This window comes from Meles meles, chromosome 8 (genome assembly GCF_922984935.1).
Source record: "Meles meles chromosome 8, mMelMel3.1 paternal haplotype, whole genome shotgun sequence".
Taxonomy (NCBI): domain Eukaryota; kingdom Metazoa; phylum Chordata; class Mammalia; order Carnivora; family Mustelidae; genus Meles; species Meles meles.
In genome coordinates, this window is record NC_060073.1 from 56,604,104 (window position 1) to 56,630,816 (window position 26,713).

A 26,713-nucleotide genomic window follows, 5' to 3' on the forward strand; every position below is an offset into this window, starting at 1 on the left:
GTCCATGTTGCTACAAAAGTTGGGTATTCATCCTTTCTGATGAAGGCATAATACTCCTTCGTGTATATGGACCAAATCTTCCTTAACCATTCGTCCGCTGAAGGGCATCTTGGCTCTTTCCACAATTTGGCGACGGTGGCCATTGCTGCTATAAACATTGGGGTACAGATGGCCCTTCTTTTCACGACATCTGTATCTTTGGGGTAAATGCACAGTAGTGCAATTGCAGGGTAATAGGGAAGCTCTATTTTTAATTTCTTCAGGAATCTCCACACTGTTCTCCAAAGTGGCTGCACCAACTTGCATTCCCACCAACAGTGTAAGAGGGTTCCCCTTTCTCCACATCCTCTCCAACACATGTCGTTTCCTATCTTGCTAATTTTGGCCATTCTAACTGGTGTCAGGTGATATCTCAATGTGGTTTTGATTTGAATCTCCCTGATGGCTAGTGATGATGAACATTTTTTCATGTGTCTGATAGCCATTTGTATGTCTTCATTGGAGAAGTGTCTGTTCATACCTTCTGCCCATTTTTTGATATGATTATCTGTTTTGTGTGTGTTGAGTTTGAGAAGTTCTTTATAGATCCTGGATATCAACCTTTTGTCTGTACTGTCATTTGCAAATATCTTCTCCCATTCCGTGGGTTGCCTTTTTGTTTTGTTGACTGTTTCCTTTGCTGTGCAGAAGCTTTTGATCTTGATGATCCCAAAAGTTCATTTTCGCTTTTGTTTCCTTTGCCTTTGGAGACATATCTTGAAGGAAGTTGCTGTGGCTGATATCAAAGGATAATGACTATATTCTTGAATGAGCAAGACCTCTTCATTGACTCCCTGCATTACGGTAGCATTAACTCTTACAAATAAAGGGGTAGACCATCTCTGAGGGTTCAGAGTTATGCAGACTCAAATCCTTGGGGGGCATCCATCCAGACACCCAAATGCAATGTTTCAGGGTCCCAGATTTTCTAAAACAGGAAGAAGCCCTTAATATAACAGACCTGTCTTGCTAACTATTCAATGAAAAATGGGTTTTGCAACTCAATTTTCAAGGTCAAATTTACTCTTCAGCTATGTTCTTTAAATTCTTTTTATTTTTTTCAGATTTTTAAAATATTTTATTTTATTTTTTCAGCATTCCATGATACATTGTTTATGCACAACTCCCAGTGCTCCATGCAATATGTGCCCACCATAATACCCACCACTGGGCTCACCGTTTGGTGATTGTGGCCATTGCTGCTACGAACATTGGGGTACAGGTGGCCCTCCTTTTCACTACATCTGTATCTTTGGGGTAAATACCCAATAGCGCAATTGCAGGGTCATAGGGAAGCTCTGTTTTTAATTTCTTAAGGAATGTCCACACTGTTTTCCAAAGTGGCTGCACCAACTTGCATTCCCACCAACAGTGTAAGAGGGTTCCCCTTTCTCCACTTCCTCTCCAACTCTTGTTGTTTCCTGTCTTGTTGATTTTTGGCCATTCTAACTGGTGTAAGGTGGTATCTCAATGTGGTTTTGATTTGAATCTCCCTGATGGCTAATGATGATGAACATTTTTTCACATGTCTGCTAGCCATTTGTATGTCTTCTTTGGAGAAGTGTCTGTTCATGTCTTCTGCCCATTTTTTGACGTGTTTATCTGCTTTATGAGTGTTGAGTTTGAGGAGTTCTTTATAGATCTTGGATATCAACCCTTTGTCTGCAGTGTCATTTGTGAATATTTTCTCCCACCCATGGGTTGCCTCTTTGTCTTGTTGACTGTTTCCCTTGCTGTGCAGAAGCTTTTGATCTTGAAGAAGTTCCAAAAGTTCATTTTTGCTTTTGTTTTCTTTGCCTTTGGAGACATATCTTGAAAGAAGTTGCTGTGGCCGGTGTCAAAAAAGTTACTGCCTATGTTCTCCTCTAGGATTCTGACGGATTCCTGCCTCACGTTGAGGTCCTTTATCCATTTTAGGTTTATCTTTCCATATGGTTTACACATGTTTGAGTTTAATTCTTCTACACTTACATGGCCAATGTTGTGTGTATGTTGTACAGATGGTCAAGTTTCATTCTTCTATACATAGGTGTCCAATTTTCCCAACACCATTTATTAAAGAGACTATCTTTTTTCCACTCTATACTTTTTTCCTGCTTTGTCAAAGATTATTTGACCATAACATTGAGAATCCATATCTGGGCTCTCTACTATGTTCCACTGGTCTGTGTCCGTTTTTATGCCAGTACCATGCTGTCTTGGCGATCACAGCTTTGAAGTAAAGCTTGAAATCAGGCAATGTGATGTCCCAGTTTTGTTTTTCTTTTTCAACATTTCCTTAGAAATTCAGAGTCTCTTCTGGTTCCATACAAATTTTAGGATTGTTTGCTCCAGCTCCTTGAAAAATGCCAGTGGAATTTTGATTGGAATATCTTTGAAAGTATAGATTGCTCTAGGCAGTATAGACACTTTAACGATGTTTATTCTTCCAATCCATGAGCATGGAATGGTCTTCCATCTTTTTTTGTCTTCTTCAATTTCTTTCATGAGTGTTCTGTAGTCCTTGAGTACAGATCCTTTACCTCTTTGGTTAAGTTTATTCCCAAGTATCTTATGGTTCTTGGTGCTATAGTAAATGGAATCAATTCTCTAATTTCCCTTTTTTTGTATTTTCATTGTTAGTGTTTAAGAAAGTAACTAATTTCTGTATATTGATTTTGTATCCTGCCACATCACTGAATGGCTATATGAGTTCTAGTAGTTTGGGGGTGTAGTCTTTAAATGGAAAGCTCCCACTGACATTTCTGAAGATGAGTCTAATCAACACAAAGAGACCTTGGCAAAAGTTGATTCAAACTACAATGGAGTAATGTGTGACTGAACGTCCTGAGCTTCTCAAGGAAACTATATGCCATTAGCCAGATATAAAGTGAGAGGGATTACTCAAAAACCCATGCTGCATGGTGACTGGAATAAATGCTCAAAGATCAAATCTGACAGCTTTGTTTATATTTTCCAAGAGGTAAAAAGCAGCAATATTGCCAAAGCCTCCAACAAAGCTGTCAGCAGGAAAGAAGAGATTTGCATTCTGGTGTGGGGGGTACTTCAGAGCTGTCAAGTGAAGCAACCATTGTCCTCTCTTTGCCTTAATTGCTACTCTTGACATTTCCCTGTATGTTCTATCTATGTATCTTTTTTCCATATTATAATGCTCCACATCTGGCACTTGCTTAGAAGATTGGAATATGAATGTTATGAGACAATAACTATGCTTTCCATCTAGTGTGCTAGTTTTTCTTTGAGAATCAGAGGGCAATTGGTTATGAATGTACTTGCTTATCTTTATAGTACTAAGAATTTGTGAAATTCACTATGTGGAATATAATAAAAAGCTTTTCATGTTCTTTAATACTTACAAGCAGTATATTTTTATACTAGCCTCTCTACCTGATCCTTTTTGTGCATGTAACAGTATTCTGAGTACATTAAACAAGACTACTGAGATTTTGACACTTTTTAAAAGGGGTGAGTAAAAATATGTAAAAACATAGAAGAATTATGTAAAAAGTAAGTAAAAAATACGTATTACAGGGAGAGTGGAAAAAATACCTTATCTTTGAATCTTCTTTCTCATACCAAAGATGTAAACAATTGATACATTTGTTTTAAAACACTAGTTTTAATATCTTATCAGGTAAAGGGCTAGTATCCAAAATCTACAAAGAACTTACCAAACTCAACACCCAAAGAGCAAGAACTGGGCAGAAGATTTGAACAGACATTTCTCCAAAGAAGACATACAAATGGCCAACAGACACATGAAAAATTGCTCAACATCACTCAGCTGGTGCAGCCACTCTGGAGAACACTATGGAGTTCCTCAAAAAGTTGAAAGTAGAACTACCCTATAACCCAGGAATTGCACTACTGGGTATTTACCCAAAAGATACAAATGTAGTGATCCAAAGGAGCATGTGTTCCCGAATGTTTATAGCAGCAATGTCCACAATGGCTAAACTATGGAAAGAACCTTGATGTCCATCAACAGATAAATGGATAAAGAAGATGTGACACACACACACACACACACACACACACACACACACACGAAATATGCAGCCATCAAAAGAAACAAAATCTCTCTGATATAAGGAATTTGAGAGGCAGGAATGGGGGTTGTCAGGGGATAGAGAAGGAAAAAATGAAACAAGATGGGATCAGGAGGGAGAGAAAACACAAGAGACTTTTAATCTCATGAAACAAACTGAGGGTTGCTGGAGGTAGAGGATAGGGATAGGGTGGCTGGGTTATTGATATTGGGGAGGGTATATGCTATGGTGAGTGCTGTGAAACGTGTAAGCCAGATGATTCACAGACCTGTAACCATGGGGAAAACAATACATTATATGTTAAAAAAAATAAAGAACTGTATCTAAGGCTAAAGCCTCTCTTCATCTTCTCCTGCTTCTCCTCCTTCTTCACACCTCATAGCTGTTTTCCTTAATACATCTATTCAATGTCTAATCTTTCTTATAATCTGTTTCTTAGAAGTCCATAACCATTGAGTGATTAAAATGTTATGGTTCTAACAGTGTTATAAGTGGTTCTGAAATTGATCTCCCACTTCACAGTGGCAAGAAGAACCCCAATCTGAGAGGAGAAGGGAACACGGTTAGTTCCTAGCACAAGGTGATGGTGCACTTGCTAAAGAGTTCACCAGTGGTGAAGTGGTAAAATGTCTCTGTGGAGGTACATGCCTTTTCTATTATTTGAAAGAAGTGGTAAGGGTCAGGAGAGGAGAACAATGGCTAGAACCATGGAGTTTACTGGTTATTACTATGTTGTGTTGCAGCCATGTTAAGCAATAATGAGAAAACAATGGCAGTAACAAATAATAAATTTAAGTGTGATAGATTTCAAAGAGTTTGCAGAGACTCATAGCCTGAATTAAAAAGAACACAGCTGTGTAGAAGAATGAAACTTGACCATTCTTTTACATCATACAGAAAGATAAACTCAAAATGGATAAAGGACCTCAATGAGAAGAAGATATGGTCCATATATACTATGGAGTATTATGCCTTCATCAGAAAGATGAATACCCAACTTTTGTATCAATATGGATGGGATAGGAAGAGATTATGCTGAGTGAAATAAGTCAAGTAGAGTCAATTATCTAATTGTTTTGCTTACTTGTGGAGCATAAGGAATAATATGGAGGACATGGGGAGATGGAGAGGAGAAGGGAGTTGGGGGAAATTGGAGGAGGAGATGAACCATGAGAGTCTGTGGACTCTGAGAAACAAACTGAGGGTTTGGAGGGGAGGGAGGTGGGAGGTTGGGTGAACCTGGTGGTGGGTATTATGGCAGGCACATATTGCAAGGAGCACTGGGTATAGTGCATAAACAATGAATTCTGGAACACTGAAAATAAATAAATAAATAAATAAATAAATAAAAATTAAAAAAAAAATGTTAGTGGGAGCCATACCATCCATTTGAAGAACATCCATGATGCTAAAATGCCACTAGACATGGACAACTTCTCTGAAGATAAGCTGGCTGAACACCACTTTCAGAGCTGCTCAGCATGGTCTATTACAGGGGACCGGATCTGGCCCCAAAGTAGTATAACCAGTGGACCCAGACAACTTCTGCGGTCAGAATCTTGGCATCTGTTGTGGTTTTCCTTACAGTGACAGAGCAGAATGGCTTAATTTGGAAATCCATGGTCTGCCCTTCTTACCGCTTCTCATAGTTTTTTCTCTTCCTTGCTGTCTGGAAACTTCCAACTGGTGGTTCTTGAGTAAGTTCCTGAATTTGCAATACTGAGCAACTGTAATATTCAGGTTATCTCTGTTGAAATAACATGTCATATCTGTTTTGTGTCACTGAACATCGTCTTTATCGTGGTCATTCTTATTTAATAAAAACAGCATCTTCTTATATCTTTCATATATGTATACTCTATAGGATATATGATAAATGATATATTTCAAATATATATTTCTTGTTATCTTGTCCTGAAATACATCATCATTAAAGAAAATGGTTTTATGTGTCCATAGGATATTGGGTATGTATTTCTTTATCAGTGTTTAAATGAAAATAAATAAATTCAAGTTTGGGGCACCTGGGTGGCTCAGTGGGTTAAAGCCTCTGCCTTTGGCTCAGGTCATGATCCCAGGATCCTGGGATTGAGCCCTGTATCAGGCTCTCTGCTCAGTGGAGAGCCTGTTTCCCCCCACTCTCTCTGCCTGCCTCCCTGCCTACTTGTGATCTATCTCTGAAATAAATAATTAAAAAATCTTAAAAAAAAATTCAAGTTTCTGCAGGAAGCCAGATTAATAAGGGAGATACTTCACATTATTTTCATTATACCTGAGAACTGATAGAATTTACCTTATATATCTAACTGGAAGGTGAATGACAGCATACAGTGTGCAATAGAGCTGTTAGCATGTGGTAGGCCTATATCCCAACTTAATCCTCATTTTTCCAGAGATAATCCAGAGAACATGCCAACTACTAAATGAAATTCTCTAATCATGAGCTCAGGGGAAACTAGGCCAGATCACAAGGAAATTCATGCTATTAGGGTAAGTCTTATTTCTGCTCTTCGTCTTGGAAAAGACAAGAAAATTTTCAGGGCAAGATTTTCCCTGGGATAAATACCCTGCATCTGCCTCCTGGTCTACAGACATCTTTATTTCTGTCCATTAGGAACCTGCATCCCACCCGCTCACACTCCCCACAGGAGAAATGGTTCTGTAGGTAAAGCTTGTGAGTCAGTCAGGATCCTGGTAAGAAATCAAAGGCACACACAAATGTGAATCTGAGGAGAATTTCATGAAGTTGCCATTAACTGAGTTGTAGGTGAGGTTAAGGCAACAAAAATGGATGTTGAAAAAAAAAAAGTAGCTGATTGGTTCCTGGAGACCAGTGTAATGACTTGATCACTTCCTGGTCCTGAAGGGGAGAGAATATTTTTTAAAAATGTTCTCAGATTCCACCTGGGTGGCTCAGTCAGTTATGTGTCTGACTCTTGATATTGGCTCAGGACATAATGCTAGGGATGTGAGATAGCAATGGGTTACCCACTGCGTGTGTCCCTACTCTCTTTACCTCTCCCTCTGCCCCTCCACCCTGCTTGCATGCTTTTTCTCTCTCTCTCTCTCAAAAAGAAATTTTTTTAAAGAAAAAAACAACCTTTAAAAATATTCTTTGAAAAACCATACAAGCTGTAGCTATCGCTGGTGAGAAGCCTGGCAAGGGCTTCAGGAGCTGGGAGAAGAATAAAAAACCCAAACTCTTGGTACAACCTCACCAGATGTTAGAAAACAAAGGATCATGGGTTGCACATTATATGAATCCTGGGCTCCAGGGTGCAGATGGTCCACAAAGAACAGAGAGCAGACCTGGAGAGCCAGATGGAGTGAAAGATAAATCCTTCTGTGCATTTGTTTCTCTCTCTTTCTCCCTTTCTCTCTGTCTCTTATTGTCTTTTCCCTCTCTTTGTCTTCTCTCCCCTCTTACCTACCTACCTATGTATTTGATCCTCTCACATTCTGTTTATTCACGTTTGGTCATCATTCCCTATTCAATCCGGAGCCCCATCATAGGTTGATTTGGCTTTGCTAATCTGAACTATTTTCTCTTTCTGCCTCTGCACGCACATTATTGGAAAGAAACTTGTTCAGGCATATAGACATTGGTCCCAAGTGACAACTATCAATAAACAATCATGATCTGTAACTCACATCCCACTCACTTATTTCCTTGGATGTGTGTATTACTATATATATTTATTTCAGATGGGAGATACAAATCATAAATTCTACTTTTTTTTAAAAGATTTTATTTATTTATTTGAGAGACAGAGAGCACAAGCAGGCAGAGAAGCAGGCAGAGAGAGAGGAGGAAGCAGGCTCCCTGAGGAGCAGAAAGCCCGATGTGGGACTCGATCCGAGGACCCTGGGATCATGACCTAAGCCGAAGGCAGAGGCTTTAACCCACTGAGCCACATAGGCGCCCCATAAATTCTACTTTTTATTCCATTTGATTAGTTTGGCAGGAAGTCCTTCCTTTTCTCACATATATTCAGCTCTTGAGAATATTTTGGACTACTGTGAATTTTTTTTGAAGATTTTATGTATTTGAGAGACAGAGATAGTGAGAGAGAGCAAGAGCAGGGAGGAGAAGGAGAAGGAAGCTCCCCGATGAGCAAGGAGCCTGATGCCAGGCTCAATCTGAGGATCCCGTGATCATGACTGGGGCTGAAGGCAGATGCTTAACCAACAGGGTCACCCAAGTGCCCTGTGAATTTTTTTTTATTCAGTTATTCATTTTATTCATTTATTCATTTTCATTCATTTATTCATTATTCAGAATGTTTTATAATGTTGTTTTCAGGTGCTTTTACAAAGTAAAAAAGATATCTCAAAGGCATTTACTTTCCCCATCATATTGGAAGTTCTAATATCCATTTTAGAAGAAGCCAAGGTTCCTGTGTATCATGCAGAAGGTCTTTGGTGCCTTGTGTTCTTTTCTAGGCTCAAACATAACACGTTTTGGAAGCTTGCCCTGAGTTCTTTAGTCCTAAGTGCATAAACTATAGGGTTGAGGGAAGGGGGGATGATGTTGTGCAGCACATTGAGTAGAACTGGAATCAAAGGAGCTTTCGGTTCTGCCAAGTGAGTTACTGAAACCACAACAACAGCTGTGTAGAAGAAGAGAATAAGGATCAGATGGGAGCTACAAGTGCTCAGAGCTTTGGATGCGGCTTCAGCCGAGTTCAGTCTAAGTACAGAGCACAGAATCAAAGTGTATGACAATATTATGAGACCTAGATCACTTCCCATTCCAATCCATGCCAGAACCAACTGGCAGATGCTGTTTGGCCTCCTGTCATCACAAGCCAGGCTAGTGACCCCAAGGTTAGAGCACAGGCAATGCTCAATCTCATTCCTGGAGCAGTAATTACGCTGGGATGCAAGCACAGGCACAGGAATGACAAATAAGCCATTTCTAAGTACCATGAACACAGTAGCTTTTAAGATCAAGGCATTGGTGACAATTGATGGGTAGCGAAGAGGGTGACAAATTGCTACATATCTGTCAAAAGCCATACAGAGGAAGATACCAGACTCCATGCCAACAAAGCAGTGAATGGCATAAATCTGAGCAAAGCACTCAGGGAGGCTGATGACCTTGGCATCAAACCAGAAGATGGCCAAGATCTTGGGCATGATGGTGGTGGCCAGGCCCATGTCTACCACAGAGAGAATTCCCAGGAAGTAGTACATAGGCTGCTGAAGGTCAGGGTCCTGGCAAATGGTGATGAGGATGAGGATGTTAGCACCAATGGCTGAGAGGTAGAGTATTGCCAATGGAAAGGAGAGCCAGTGTTGCCAGCTATGAATGCCTGGGAATCCCATCAGGATGAACTCAGAGACCTGGAATTTGGAGCTATTAGAGCCTTTCAGAGATGCAGACATCTTTTCCTAAGAGAAAAAGAAAATGGTTTTCAAAGTTGCCCTCTTTGATCAGAATTATCATAAAACATTATTTTTAAACTGTCTCCATAGTTTGGTGATGTAACAAAATGCATTCTGTAGTCCATTCCCTATAGCCTTTTAAAATAAATGACAAAGATATTCCAGGACTTTGGCAGTAGACGTTAAAATTCCAAGGAACAATTATCATTGTTGACTATTCAGGGAGGATTCGGCATGGATCTCAAATCCCTATTTGCGTTGTCCTCAGCCAGCTCAATTTGGGATCATCACATATATAGGATTTTTGTCATTGTTGTTTTTTTAAACTTTCGTCATCTCTTCAGAAATATTGTGGAATCGAGTGGATGATTTTCTTCATTTTTGTCTCAATCGTGCTTCAAGTTTTTATTAACAACAAGGATATTTTTTTAAAATGTAGAATTATGGAAGATTACATTTTATATCTGCACCATCCCCAGTTGCTATAGATGTTCATTAATATTTTATATCGCCTCCAAAAATGTTATATCATAGACTCTAATAATATACAAACATACATATGGTACATTTTGGAAGAGGAATAACTTCTTTTATGTCCTACCTTGTATGGACTTTTAAGAAGGTCTCAAAAGAATAGCTTGGACAGCGAAATGTTCAGGGCCAAATTTGTCAATTTCAGGAGTCACATAATAGAAAAAAATCATAGAAAAAAATTTTTTGGTTTAGTCTTAGAGAATCTATAAAGGCATATAAGTATATGATTTAGGCACAGGTAATAAGATGATTTTGATTTTAATTAATAAACAAGAATTACTTGTGCATAATATTGAAGACAATGCCACTATATGTTTTGATTGATGTTCAAAACTAGGCTCATCCTTTGTTGGGCTCTTTCGTTGTTTTTCATGTACTTTTTATTCGGTTTAGGAGCCAAATAGCAAAACTGGGAACTAACAAACAAACCTTTCCTATTGGTAAACATCTGTTTCCTTGTCCTGTTGCTTCCTCCCTTTTACTTCACTCAGGCAGCCCATCTTTGAGCTCTGCTTCCGAAGCCTTATATTGTCAAGTTTATTTGCCTTTCTCTGTGATTCGTTCTTCTTGTCAGCAATCTGATCGTCCTAAAACTGGTATTCCGTTTCTTAAAATAATCCATGACCTTACACTTTCTTTCAAATAAAGTTTAAATTCTTTTGTAGCACATGAGGCAGTTATGGAATTATTCCTTCTTTTAAAGTTTTATTACATTCTAGATAGTTAACATAACTGTAATTTTGGCTTCAGAAGTAGAATTTAGTGTTTCATCATATATATATATAGATATATATATCTATATATATATATATATATCTCACCCTGGAATTATTCTTGATATGTTTACTTTTAAATATACGAAAACATATCTGAGAAAGATCAAAATACTCTCATGTTATCACCAACAAAAGATGATTCCTGTTCACAACTGGATAAATGTTTTTTCCAGAAAATTCTTGCTACTTCTATGTTTGAATAAACATGCACTGCCTAATCAAGGAGCAAATCATTCTTTAATGGTAATGTAATTTGATGAACACTAAAGTCATCTAAATGTATTCATAGCAAATTGTGACAAAACAGACACAAAAAGCTTGGAGATGAAGCTGGTTTGACTTTGGACTATTAGGTCATAATTCTGAGGATATCAGCTTCCTAGCTCCATCTTGAGAGTTTGGAAGTGTGTCACCCACTTGATTGTATGAAGCCTGGTACTTTTGCCAAATACTCATGGATAATTACACATCTTCCTATTAAAGACACAGTCTTGTATCTTTGATGTTTCCCCATCACTGATATTAGTGCAAACCAACTAAGAGAAGGAGCAGAATTGAGTCCCCAGAAAGGTAATCGTGTTTTAAATGCTTTTTAGCAGTTAGAGATTAGCAGGACATGGTATGTGATCCTGCTATGGAAAACAGTTAATATATTCTCCCTGAAAATAATCTGGTAGTTTTTTTATAGATGAAATCACTCCTAGAGCACCGTATAATCTTATATTCTCTAATTCTAGCCCTCATCCCCTTAAAAAGTTTCTCCAAACCTCTATTTCCTGCCAGGACAAGGGAAAGAGTCCATCCCTTATACAGGATATTGCCAAGACAACAAAAGAAAAGATTAAGGATGAACCATTGGATACTCTGGGGTTAATCAATGTGATGAAGCCAAGGTTTCAGTACTTAACTGTGGTTATGAGCAGAGACTCACATTCTGAGGTCCTGGCAACGGCAGGGTTTTCCTATCTGGAAAAAAAGACATAACACTGAGAAAGGAGCTTTACACATGAGCTGAGGATGTATTCTCAGCTGACAAGTGGCATAAAAATTATGAGCTCTGGAATTTATGGGGAGTAGTAAACAGCTCAGGGATCTAAGGATAATAGACTTCCCTGGGAGACTTGAAGAGAGAACAGCCCATAGAAAGGGGAGAAATCCTAGGATATTAAATCCCAATAGGTTGGGGGAGGAGATTAATTCAGAGATATGTTTCCTATCAGTAATACCTGAAATCATATATAAGCAGAAAAATATATTCATTTATGAAACCAAAATGGCCCTATAAAAAGTGGGCAACTTTATTAGTGTTTGAATTATTCTTGACTACAACATTTCAAGGGATTCTAAAATCTGTGGTTATGATGTCATGCTTAAAAAAAAAACTCTTAGAAGAGAAAGTATTTATTCACTATATATGGTGTTCTTCTGTGTTTACAAAATATGGTAGGCATAGAATGATCTATAAACTGTCATGGTCCATGTTTACATGGAAACTGTGGTCTAATTTGGACAGGGGGTAAAACACTAAACAAAGAATCTAACATTTCTTTTAACTTCAACTTCTTTGAACTGGGAGAAATGCTTTAATTCAAAAGTACCCAGAGATATGAGAGCATATTAATGAGAATTAAGTTAGTCTTGATGTCAGAGAAGGATTTCCAGAAGAAACACCAGTTTGTACTGAGCATACTTGGAGTAGGTCTTAACTATAGTGTTTGTTTGACTGATGGGGATGAGGGGAAGGGAAAGGATTCCAAGAACTTTGAGATTCTGAAATGAGAGGATCATGTTAAATTCAAGGTAATAGAGAAGCATAAATATGGCTGGAGCCCTAAACTGTGCTAGAAAATGAGATAAGATGTTATATAGAGCTGCTGAGCTAACAATAGAGGCCAGAGACTTATAAGCAAATTTATGCTAAAATCACGAAGGACCACTGAAGTTTTTAAGGAGAATTAAGACCTTGCAGCAATGACAAGACCAAATTATATGTGGCAGGAATAAAAATAAGTAGATCAGGTGAATAGCAGCCATCCAAAGGAGCGATGACTTGGTGTTGAACTAGGATGGGGCAGTGGACAAGAAGAAAAGTGAATAGATTTAGAAGCTATGGTGGAGGTAAAATTGATCATTTCTATGACCGAAGATTAATTCTTTTATTATTTTTAAAATTTTTTCTTTAATTTTTTTTCTTCCCCTTTGAGTAGAGTTTACAGAAAATGTTACACTAGTTTCAGGTATACCACATAGTGATTCAACAAGTCTATACATTATGCTATGCTCACGACAAGTGTAGCTGCTCTGTGTCACTGTACAATGCTACTACAATACCCTTGACTCTGTTCCTTATGCTGTACCTTCTATCCCCATCACTTACTCATTCCATAACTGGAGGCCTGTACCTCCCACTTCCCTTCATCTATTTCACCCAGCCTCCCACTCCCCTCCCCTCTAGCAACAATCAGTTTGTCCTTGTATTTATAGCTCTGATTCTGTTTTTTATTTGTTTATTCGTTTCTTTTTTTTACATTCCGCATATAAAACAAATCGTATGGTATATGTTTTTTCTTTTTCAGACTTGTTTTTCTTCTTCTGATTTGTTTATTTCATGATACCCTCTAAGTCCATCTATGTTGTCTCAAATGGCAAATCTCATTTTTCTTTATGGCTGAGTAATATTCCAGTGTGTGTGTGTGTGTGTGAGACTCTTCATTTCTTTATTCATTTGTCTATAGATGCATACTGAGGTTGCTTCCCTATCTTGGCTATTGTAAATAATGCTGCAGGAAACAGAGTGGTGCATCATATCTTTTACAATTCGTGTTTTCACTTTCTTTGCATGAATACCCAATAGCATAATTATTGAATCATTTGGTATTCTTACATTTTTAATTCTTCAAAGAACCTCTGTACTGTTTGTCAGTGACTCTACCAATTTGCATTTCCATCAACAGTGCAGTGTTCCTCCTGGAGATTTTAGATAACTAATTCATTTTCTTAATAGATCTATGACAACTGTAACTTTACATTCCTTCTTAGATTGCTTGCAGGTTTTTTTTAAGATTTTATTTATTTATGTGACAGAGAGAGAGAGATCTCAAGTAAGCAGAGCAGCAGGCAGGAAGAGATGGGGAAGTAGGCCTCCTGCTGAGCAGAGAGCCTGATGCAGGGCTCAATCCCAGGACCATGAGATCATGACCTGAGCTGAAGGCGGGGCTTTAACCCACTGAGCCACCCAGGTGCCCTGCTTGCAGTGTTTTTAATAGGTGCCTATGTCATCTACATTTTCAGATGTATGGGTAAATTTTCTCTTGACATCCTCTTCTTGTTCACTTTGGTATATGTTTCATATTAGTCTGAGAAGTAAAACTATATTTAAAGCTGGTGGATGTTGTTTACTGTGCAGGTCAGTCAGTTGCTTATGTTCAGATAGTCTATACTATTTATATTTTTATAATTCTCCGCTCTTCAGTTGCTGAGAGGTTATGTTAAGATATCCAACTATGATTTCATTGTGGATTTATCAATTTCCCCTTCTAATCCTATCCACCTCTTTTGTGAGTATGTGTATGTGTGTTGTTTCTATAATGATATTAACCATGTACAAAGTTAGGTATATTTTCCTGTTGGATTGCCATTGTAATCATTATGAAATTTTACATTTTATTACTCCTAATATTTATTGTGTTAAAATCTACTTTGCTGGTTACAACCACACAACCTTTTTCTTATAGTACATTTTATACACACACACACACACACACACAGAGACATATATTCATTTATTTATATATAATGTATATGTTCATATATACTTAATATATATGTAATATCTTCTAAAATAATATAGTTTCTAAGGATATTTTATTTTTCATTTCATTTCCTTTCACTGAATTGCTTAGTCAACTTACATTAATGTAACTACTGACATAATTTTTGTCAAGTTTGCCATTTTCGTATTCTTTTTTACCATGTCCCATCTGTTCTTTCCTTTGTTCCTCTTGCCATTTTTGACCAACCAAATAGGTGGTAATGTTACCCCTATATTTTTCTTCAATGTTAGTTTTGTTATGCCTTCCTATATTTCATTCTGAGCTTCCATCAGGTAATCATTATTCTATATTCTGAATAATAATCTTACTTTAGTATTTCCTCTCAGCATTTGTTTATGTGAATAGGTATTTATTTAATCTCCTTTTTTTTTTTTTACTATGTTATGTTGGTCATCATGTAGTGCTTCATTAGTTTTTGATGTAGTGTTCAATGATTCATTATTTGTATATAACACCCAGTGCTCATTGTAACACGTGCCCTCCTTTATACCCATCACTGGGCTAAACCATCCCCCCACTCTGTTGCCCTCTGAAACCCTCAGATTGTTTCCCAGAGTCCATAGTCCCATGGCTTGTCTCCCCTTCTGATTTTTCTCCCTTCAGTTTTCCCTTCCTTCGTGAGATCAGGTTTCTAAGTTGCAAGTGTTTTTTAGGGACTTCAAAAATATCATTTCATTGCCTTTTGGCTTCCATCGTTTGTATTGAAAAGTTGACCAGCAGTCTAAGGCTGCTTCATTTAATGTTATGTGCAGAGATTATGACTCTGCAGACTCACACCACAGTATATATTCTGAATAAAATATCCCCAGTTCCATAAAGGCCTGCATGTGTGTATATGTACATGTGAGTAAAGATGTTTAGCATAGTATTATCTGTGGTGACAGAGAGTGAAAAACTTAGATATTTATAATCAAGGAATGATTAAGAAAGTAGTCTTCATTGCATGCTAGGAAAGTTTATGAAGTTTATAAAATAATCAGAAGCAAGAAGTGAAGTATACATAATTTTTAAAAATACAATTTTAAAAAATAATGAGTAGAAAGTAAGGAACATACTATTTTAGTGCAATAAAATGGGTATAGGTTTCTAAAATAAACATTTGCAAATGACTTCAGAGTCAGATGTTTAAGAATATATGTCAAACATATGGAAAATGTCAGTGGCCTGAAGATTAGAAGTGAAATAAGATGAAAACAAAAGGCAAAATAAGGAAAGGACATAGAAATAAGAGAATGCCATTAAGAAAAATGTATTATGAAGTTTTCTTCACCTTGAACTTGCACCTGAGCTTCCATGAGTCCATTGCTGAATTAATAAGTTGGGCAGTTATTAGCATAGAATGGCATTTATGTCTATGTGTACTGGAATGCCTAGAGAATGAGTGCAAAATGAAAGAGAGTTGATCCCAGGGATATGCTTGTATAAAGAGATTCAGAGGAAATGGGAAAGCAAATGGAACTCTAAGGAACATTCAGTGAGAATGAAGAATGACTAAGAATGTGTGATGTGTTCCAGAATTCAAGAAAAGAGAGGGTTTCACTACCCAGCAATTGCACTACTGGGTATTTGCCCTAAAAATAAAAATGAAGTGATCTAAAGGGGTATGTGCACCTGAATGTTTATAGCAGCAATGTCCACAATAGCCAAACTATGGAAAGAACCTAGATGTCCATCAAGAGAAGAATGGATAAAGAAGATGTGGTATATATATATACAATGGAATGCTATGCAGCCATCAAAAGAAAAAAATCTTGCCATTTTCAATGATGTCTATGGAACTAGAGGGTATTATGCTGAGTGAAATAAGTCACTCAGAGAAAGACAATTATCATATGATGTCTCTGATGTGAGGAATTTGAGAGACCGGGCTCAGAGTTGTGAGGGGGTAGGTAAGGAAAAAAATGAAACAAGATGTGATCAGGAGGGAGAAAAACCATGAGAGACTCTTAATCATGTGAAACAAACAGGGTTGCTGCGAGATGGGGGTGGTGTAGAGATAGGGTGCCTGGGTTATAGACATTGTGGAGGGTATGTGCCATGGAGTGTGATGAAACTTGTAAGCCAGGTGATTCACATACCTGTACCCCTGGGACAAATAATGCATTATATGTTAATTTTTAAAAAAGAAAGAAAGAAAAGAGAGGGTTTCTAGACAAAGGGACTAATCCATTATATTCAATATTTTTGAGAGATAGGCCAAAATAGGCATAGAGAAGGACCATTGGCATTAGGAATAGGAAGTCATTTGTGAAAGGGACAAAAACAATTTCAATGAAGCAATGAAAGATATTCTGAAGAAAACAAGAAAAGGGTGAGAATTATTTCAAGATGTATAAGTAGGGAAATGAATACTGGTAAACTTTAAAGAAATTTTGTTATCAAGACACAGAAAACTAAAATGTGAAATTCATCAGTGATATTGGTCTGAAATTCTCCTTTTTGGTGGAGTCTTTGCCTGGTTTGGGGATCAGGGTAATGCTGGCTTCATAAAAAGAGCCTGGAAGTTGTCCTTCTGCTTCAATTTTTTGAAACAGCTTCAGGAGAATAGGTGTTATTTCTTCTTTGAAAGTCTGGTAGAATTCCCCAGGGAATCCATCAGGTCCTGGGCTCTTGTTTTTTGGGAGGTTTTCAATCACTACTTCAATCTCGTTACTAGATATTGGCCTATGTCTATACTACCTAGAGCAATCTATACTTTTGATGCCATTCCAATCAAAATTCCACCAGCATTTTTCAAAGAGCTGGAGCAAGTAATCCTAAAATTTGTATGGAATCAGTAGAGACCCTGAATTGCTAAGGAAATGTTGAGAAAGAAAAACAAAACTGGGGGCATCATGTTACCTGATTTCAAGCTTTACTACAAATCTGTGATCACCAAGACAGCACGACACTGGCATAAAAACAGACACATAGACCAGTGGAACAGAGTAGAGAGACCTGATATGGATCCTCAGCTCTATGGTCAAATAATCTTTGAAAAAGTGGGAAAAAATATACAGTGGAAAAAAGACAGTCTCTTCCATAAATGGTGCTGGGAAAATTGGACAGCTATATGTAGAAGAATGAAACTCGACCATTCTCTTACACTGTACACAAATATAAACTCAAAATGGATAAAAGACCTCAACATGAGACAGGAATCCATCAGAATCCTAGAGGAGAACCTAGGTAGTAACCTCTTTGATATCAACCACAAAAATTCTTTCAAGATATGTCTCCAAATGCAAAGGAAACAAAAGCGAAAATGAACTTTTGGGACTTTGTCAAGATCAAAAGTTTCTGCACAGCAAAGTAAACAGTCAACAAAACAAAGAGACAACCCACAGAATGGTAGGAGATATTCACAAATGACAGTACAGACAGAAGGTTGATATCCAGGGTCTACAAAGAACTTCTTAAACTCAACACACAGAAAAACAGATAATCATGTCAAAAAATGGGCAAAAGACATGAACAGACATTTCTCCAATGAAGACATACAAATGGCTATCAGACACATGAAAAAATGTTCATCATCACTAGCTATCAGGGAGATTCAAATTAAAACCACATTGAGATACCACCGGACACCAGTTAGAATGGCCAAAATTAGCAAGACAGGAAACAACGTGTGTTGGAGAGAATGTGGAGAAAGGGGAACCCTCTTACACTGTTGGTGGGAATGCAAGTTAGTGCAGCCACTTTGGAAAACAGTGTGGAGATTCCTGAAGAAATTAAAAATAGAGCTTCCATATGACCCTGCAATTGCACTACTGAGTATTTACCACAAAGATACAGATGTAGTGAAAAGGAGGGCCATCTGTACCCCAATGTTTATAGCAGCAATGGCCACGGTCGTCAAACTCTGGGAAGAACCTAGATGCCCTTCAACAGATGAATGCATAAGGAAGATGTGGTCCATATACACTACAGAGTATTATGCCTCCATCAGAAAGGATGAATACCCAACACTTGTAGCAACATGGACAGGACTGGAAGAGATTATGCTGAGTGAAATAAGTCAAGCAGAGAGAGTCAAGTATCATATGGTTTCACTTATTTGTGGAGCATAACAAATAACATGGAGGACATGGGGAGATGGAGAGGAGAAGTCAGTTAGGGGAAGTTGGAGGGGGAGATGAACCATGAGAGATTGTGGACTATGAAAGGCAATCTGAGGCTTTTGAAGGGGCGGGGGTGGGAGGTCGGGGGATCCAGGTATTGGGTATTGTGGAGGGCACATATTGCATGGAGCACTGGGTGTGGTGCATAAACAATGAATTCTGTTACACTGAAAAGAAATTGTTAAAAAAATGAAAACAAAAAAGAAGAAAGAAAAGAAAAGAGAGCTGATCCTAGAGATATGTTTGTATAAAGAAGTTCAGAGAAACTGGGAAAAGCAAATGGAACTATAAGGAACATTCAGTGAGAATGAAGAAAGACTTAGAATGTATGATGTGTTCTAGAATTCAAGAAAAGTGAGGGTTTCACTGCCCTGTAATCGCACTACTGGGTATTTACCCTAAAAATACAAAATGTAGTGATCTGAAGTGATCTGAAGGGGCACGTGCACCTGAATGCTTATAGCAGCATTGTCCACAATAGCCAATTGTGGCTATTTTTTTTTTTTTACAACAGAATGAATGTACTTGATGCCACTGAATTGTTAATCTAGACATGGTTGAAATGTTAAATTTTGTGTTATGTACATTTCACCACAATTAAGAAAATTTGCATCGCCACATACGGTTAGTGGTGACTGAATTGGACAGGGCAATGCTAAGAATGTTTCCAAGGATGATTCCAACGGCCACCTCAAAACTCACGGTCTTTCAAAAGAGACCAGCGTTCCCCTCCCCGAGTGGGCAGCCACTTGTCCAGGTCAGAAAGCAACTGCCAAGAACGCACTGGACGTTGGTAGGCAGCCAGATGCCAATCTGTCAGCTTTCATCCGGAGGGCTGGAGAGAAGCCATGCATTAGCTGTGCTGCTCTGTGCTGCCTGCACACGCTCGGTGTCTGGGTCCCGGGGGGTTTCCACTCCACCTGTTAGCACCACCACAAAGTCCATCACGTTCCAACCATTCCTTAAGTAAGAGCCTTTATGGAAGGCAAACCCCAGGGCGATGATTTTAATGCCAGACTCGAAACAAAAAATTCCAATGAAGTATGGTTCTGTATCATCCAGTCGTTCAGACACTGGGGTCTTGTCATCATCGGGTAGGTGTTGTTACAAAGCAAGGATAATGCAGTTTGCTATGATGGTGGCTAAAATGATATATTCAAAGGGAGGCCATTCGGTGATCTTTTTGGCGTATTTTCTCACCACGTTGTCCTCGCCGAAGAGGAATAGAGACCGGTTGACCTTGAGGCAGTTCTGTCGGACGGGGGTGGGGTTGTAGAGGGCCATGGTCCGTGCTCTTTACGCCATTGACTGCTTGTATACACACACACACACACACACACACACACACACACACACGCAATGGAATACTACACAGCCATCAAAAGAACAAAATCTTGCCATTTGCAATGATGTGAATGGAACTAGAGGGTATTATGCTGAGTGACATAAATCACTCAGAGAAAGACAATTATCATATGATCTCTCTGATGTGAGGAATTTGAGAGGCAGTGCACAGAGTTGTGACGGGGTAGGTAAGGAAAAAAATGAAAGAAGATGGGATCAGAAGGGAGACAAACCGTAAGAGACTCTTAATCTTGTGAAACAAACTGAGGGTTGCTGGGGGGTAGGGGTGGGGTAGAGATAGGGTGGCTGGGTTATGGACATTGGAGAGGGTATGTGCTACGGTGAGTGCTGTGAAACTTGTAAGCCAGGTGATTCACAGACCTGTACCCCTGGGGCAAATATGTTAATTTTTTAAAAAAGAAAGAAAAGAGAGGGTTTCTAGACAAAGGGACTAATCCAATATATTCAATATTTTTGAGAGATAGGCCAAGATAGGCATAGAGAAGGACCATTGGCTTCAGGAATATGAAGTCATTCGTGAAAGGGACAAAAGCAATTTTAATGAAACAATGAAAGATATTCTGAAGAAAACAAGAAATAGGTAAGAATTATTTCAATATGTATAAGTAGGGATAATGAATACTGGTAGCCTTTAAAGAAATTTTGTCATCAAGATACAGAGAAATAAAATATGAGAAGAGAGTGATTTTGTGACGAACACTAATTTGTTTTAGGCCTTTATAAAATTAAAAAAAAAAAACACTCGAGTTTACATTTCAACAAAACAGAAATTAGTGAGCATAAATTACCAATATCAGAGAAAAGTTATTCTTAGAAGTTGGGCAGGAAAAATCCACTTTGCAGTCTCCTTTATGCTATCTGTGACAATGCTGTAAAAACTATCATTATTTGTAGTTTCTTACTTAATGTTAATTTAGAAAGATATTATACAGAAAATACTCAAGCAATTCTTAGTTCAATTCTCAGCTCGTAAGAAGAAAAGGCACTATTGCTCTCCATAGCCCTGTACTTGTAGAAATACATTTATTGTACTTTGTAGTAGTCATTAATAATTGTCATTAATAAATTTCATAAGTCTCATAACTGTTATTCATAGCTCCTTCAAAACTGCACATTCTTTGAAAGCCATCTTGAAGACAAAAGGAAACCCTCCAGTTGGGAAGGAAGCAACTGCCTGAATGTCTCATGTTAGGAGAGATTTGGTCAGGTACAAGGTCACCAAGGTTCTCCTAAGACCCCAGAGGCTTACACCTCATACACAGAAGACATTCTAGTTTCATGTTTTAAAAATTGCTAAGAAAACAGGATTTTGTGAATAATGAGAATATGCAATATATTTTTTCCAGAGTTAAATACAGTTATCAGTCTAAAAATTCCGCTTACAGTCAAAAAGAAAAAGAATGATTTGGGTCATCTAACCCCAGATAATTAGGTTCACTTGATTCAATTTTCTAGATAATTCTCTCAGCTTCTCATTAGTATTTTTCTCTCTTGGAACCTAATATTACTGAGTCCTGGAGGTAAAGATACACAGAAAACCTGGAGGTAAAAAACTCATGTGGAGGGTGGTGCGGCATGAAAAATTACTTTGGTATTCTGCACAAAATTTAATGGGAATGAACTACTCATCATGCTTACCTGCAAAAATCATATACTTATTCTTGGAAATTTTCCTGCCTAAACAGACAGAAAGAAACATTCTTTCACTTCACATCCCAACCCAGGCAAAAATACCTTTCATTTGCTCTAGGACTTGATGTCCTTAGAACCTGAAGCGATCCTTATGACACAGTCTCGTATCTGCTTGGTTTTCACCCCATAGACAATAGGGTTCATAGTGGGTGGCAAGAGCAGATAAACATTGGCCACAATGATGTGGCAAGATGGAGGGATTGTGTGGCTCCCAAAGCGGTGGGAAAAGAAGGAGAAGAAGGCTGGACTATAGGAGAAAACAATGGCACAGATGTGGGCAGTGCAGGTGCTGAAGGCCTTCTGTCGAGCATCTGCTGAAGAGAGGCTGACCACTGCCCGGAGGATCATGGTGTAGGAGATTGTGATGCACAGGATGTCAAAGCCCCCAATCAGGAGGGCAACCGTCAGACCATAAATGACATTGACCTTGATATTCCCACAGGATAATTTGGCTACAGACATGTGGTCACAGTAGGTGTGGGGAATTATATTCCCTCTGCAGTAGGGCAGGCGCTTGGTGAGGATAGTGAAGGGAATGATGAGGAACACCCCTCTGAAAAAGGTAGAAAGCCCAGCCTTTGCAATAACAGAATTGGTGAGAAAAGTAGAGTAGCTCAGAGGGTAACAGATAGCCACATAGCGGTCCAGGGCCATAAGCATGAGCACCCCAGACTCCATCCCTGTGAAGGTATGGACAAAAAACATCTGGACCAGACACCCATCAAAGCTGATTTCCTTGAAGTAGAACCAGAAGATGCAGAGAGCTTTAGGAATTGTACTAGAGCATATAAAAAGGTCAGTTAGGGAAAGCATAGCTAAAAAATAGTACATTGGCTTGTGCAGGGAGTCCTCATAGAGGATGAGGTAGAGAAGTCCACAATTCCCTACCACAGCCACAGCATACATGGAGCAGAATGGGAAGGAAATCCACATGTGCATGTCCTCCAGTCCTGGGATCCCATTAAGGATGAATGAGGCTGGAGTCAGGTCTGTTTGGTTTAGCATTAACATCATCAAGCTAGGATGATCATTAACCATCTTAGAGAATTTGTGGGTCCTCCTAGATATAAAAGAGAAAATGTCTTGGTAATAGTCACTGTCTTAATTTCTTTTGCCTTTTTTCTTCAAGTTACATTTCAATGGACAAAAAAAACCAATATTTTCTGACTTCCAGGGAATTTGAGTATAAATATTGTTTAAACCAAATAGATTAATTTATATGTGTATTTTTTTATTCATTCATTTATCAATGTAGACAACAAATTGTTTTTAGTGCTTAATACTCACCTAGTTCTTTAATAGGCAAATGGTGCCCATTTATAAAAGACAAAGTTGGTTATTATTTTTCTGAAGCTATTTTAATTAAAAAATATTATTTAAATATTATAACTATACACATATTCCAGAAAAACAAACATGAAAACCCATGGAACTTTAAATAAATCATATCTTGAGAAAAAAATATAGTAATGTCTTTTGCATGTGGGCTTTAGGAAGTTGAAGATAGTGCTAAAAATAGGAGCCAATCACAACACACTTTATCAATCTCTGAATAGCAGGATTCTTCTAAGGAAATAATTGCCTGAGTGAGGGTCAACCTGTTTCTCAAAAATCATACTGACAAGTACCACTGTCAGAATATTTTTTACCCTAAAGATACAAACGTAGTGATCGGAAGGGGCACGTGTACCCAAATGATTATAGCATCAATGTCTACAATAGCCAAACTATGGAAAGAACCTAGATGTCCATCAACAGATGAATGGATAAAGAAGATGTGGTATATATACCCAATGGAATACTATGCAGCCATCAAAAGTAATGAAATCTTGCCATTTGCGACGACGTGGATGAAACTAGAGGGTATCATGCTTAGGGAAATAAGTCAATCGGAGAAAGACAACTATCATATGATCTCCCTGATATGAGGACGTGGAGATGCAACATGGGGGGTTAGTGGGATAGGAGAAGAATAAATGAAACAAGATGGGATTGGGAGGGAGACAAACCATAAGTGACTCTTAATCTCACAAAACAAACTGGGGGTTGCTGGGGGGAGATGGGGTTGGGAGAGGGGGGTGGTTATAGACATTGGGGAGGGTATGCGTTTTGGTGAGTGCTGTGAAGTGTGTAAACCTGGCGATTCACAGACCTGTACCCCGAGGGATAAAAATACATTATATGTTTATGAAAAAAAAAAAAAGAAAGAAAGGATGAATATCCAACTTTTGTAGCAACATGGACGAGACTAGAAGAGATTATGCTGAGTGAAATAAGTCAAATAGAGAGAGTCAAGTATCATATGGTTTCACTTATTTGTGGAGCATAACAAATGACATGGAGGACTTTGGGAGATGGAGAGGAGAAGGATTGAGGGAAATTGGAAGGGGAGGTGAACCATAAGAGACTATGGACTCTGAAAAACAACCTGAGGGTTTTGAAGGGGCAGGGGGTGGGAGGTTGGGGGAACCAGGTGGTGGGTAGTAGGGAGGGCACGTATTGCATGGAGCACTGGGTGTTGTGCAAAAACAATGAATACTGTTACGCTGAAAAAATAAATAAATAAATAAAAATATATTGAAATATAATTTAATTACTATTATTTGGAAAACACAAAAGGAACCTCTAAGAATAAAAATGAATGTAAATGCATAAATCACTATAAAAATATTAAACAAGTGGTATCAATAAAACAGAGAAACCAAAGGATTCCTAAATAAATCAATAAAATGTTAATGTGTCAAAAGGCAGATAAAATGCACTGATTGGGCTATTAGGATAAATTATGTAAATGGCCCTATATAAGTAGAAGTAAATCTGTTAATTTTATATGGAGAAGCAACATGGGGGGTTAGGGGGATAGGAGAAGAATAAATGAAACAAGATGGGATTGGGAGGGAGACAACCCATAAATGACTCTTAATCTCACAAAACAAACTGGGGGTTGCTGGGGGGAGGTGGGATTGGGAGGGGGGAGGGGGCTATGGACATTGGGGAGGGGAGGCGAACCATAAGAGACTATGGACTCTGAAAAACAACCTGAGGGTTTTGAAGGGTCAGGGGTGGGAGATTGGGGGAACAGGTGGTGGGTAATAGGGAGGGCACGTTTTGCATGGAGCACTGGGTGTTGTGCAAAAAGAATGAATACTGTTACGCTGAAAAAAATAAATAAAATGAAAAAAAATGTATATATACGGTATAGAGGTGCATCTCATAAAGAAAACCAAAGAACAAAGTTAAGTAACATACAATGTTCAGAGAAAACACACATAAAATTTGGAGCAGACATATTAATTTCAGATGAAGTAGAAATTACAGAAAAAAAATTGGGCCAGAATTTTTTTTTTGAGAAATTCTAGATAAAAATTATAGGATGACTTTAAAGTTGATTGTTTTAACAATGATAATTCTACTCTCTCTTTGATAATATATTGATAACCTAAATCATGAGAAACACAGAAATCCTCTTATGTAACTTGTTAGTATACAGTAGGTATTTACATTAAGACTTTCCAAATTGACACTTAAATCTGATGAAAGCTCCCATTTTGAAATTATTGCCAATGATTTGATTTTAAGCTAACATATCTGACTTGTTATTAATCTCCAATTTAGACAAATCATCCAAATATGGTAGTGTTGATTATGTGGAGACTAGGACATCTAGGTCCCCTGGAGGACCAAAACTGCAACCCTGAGTTCTTCAGTGTTTTGTATTGTTATTTTTTAAGATTTTATTTTTTTATTTGACAGAGAGAGAGAGAGATCACAAGTAGGCAGAGAGGCAGGCAGAGAGAGGGGAGAAGCAGGCTTCCTGCTGAACAGAGAGCCTGATGTGGGACTGGATCTCTTTTGATCATGATCTCATGAGATCATGACATCAGCCGAAGGCAGAAGCTTTAACCCACTGAGCCACCCAGACACCCCCATCAATGTTTTAAATACACTTAAAAATTGTTTGCAAATGAGTTTACAACATTGCACACTTCAAAGTACTGTCACATATCATTCACAAAAATATAAATTTAAATATATATAGCACAGATAAATATATTACAATGATAGGAATATAAACCTTAGAGGTCATGTTTTAAAAGAACTTCTAGCACTTCTGTACTATTATTCTCTCCTCAAGAAAATACATTTAGTCTGTAAACTTATAACTCTTCCCTGCTATGATCACCTGTCTCCCTCAGTCTGTATCTCCCTGTGCTCTAAATACTCACTTTTGCACCTTCATCTTTAATGTAAGCCAATCTTGACAGTTCTGGGCAATGCTTAATTCCAGGTCTTAATATTTCCTGTATGGTACCTACTATACAGGATATAGTAGTATTACGCTAGTGATAGAAGCTTAAACCAAAGTGACACAATATTAATCACAAATTTAATCTGTTTAAAAAAATTAAATTGTTTCCCACAATCTAATTCATTATCTCTTTCTGGAGAAATTTACTGATATTTCTGTTCCAGGTATAGAGTTAGTGTTTCTGGATATTGCTACACCTCTCCCATCTTTCATAAAGTATAGCCTTCTATACCACTCATTATCAATCCTCATTTCCAAAATCTATAGGCAGTGATCTGTGCCCCATACCCACCACCCCACCTTGTGAGCTGGTTTCAGCCTCTGGATAACCAATGTCGTGGCTGGACTGGTCCTTGTGATTCTTGTGATGACTGCAAGCTGCCTTCAGCAGAAACCATCAGAAAACTTTGAAAGAGAAAATGTTTATTACTTATGAGTCCTGGAAATCATATGGCAAATGAGACCACACAGAGAAGTGAAGACAGGGGAGTGTGTGGGGACCTGGGGATTCGCTTTTATTGAGCTGAGGGTGGGGCCTAGGATATCTCAGGCTCACTCTTTATAAGTGAATTTAAAACATAAGAATGGGAATTTAAAGCACAGCAAGAGAAAGAAACCAAATGGT

The 26,713-nt window shown here is 38.1% G+C and overlaps 2 protein-coding genes across 2 annotated transcripts; both read right to left on the bottom strand.

Annotated features, from left to right (window-relative positions):
- Positions 1-8,492: 8,492 nt before the first annotated feature.
- On the bottom strand, positions 8,493-9,476 carry LOC123948723 (olfactory receptor 56B1-like). The gene has a single exon (XM_046015887.1). It carries the CDS (start codon positions 9,474-9,476, stop codon positions 8,493-8,495), a length of 984 nt encoding a protein of 327 aa, XP_045871843.1.
- A 12,357-nt stretch (positions 9,477-21,833) lies between these two features.
- On the bottom strand, positions 21,834-22,793 carry LOC123949540 (olfactory receptor 52N4-like). Its single transcript, XM_046017061.1, has one exon. The coding sequence runs from the start codon at positions 22,791-22,793 to the stop codon at positions 21,834-21,836; it is 960 nt and encodes a 319-aa protein (XP_045873017.1).
- Between the last annotated feature and the right edge of the window lie 3,920 nt (positions 22,794-26,713).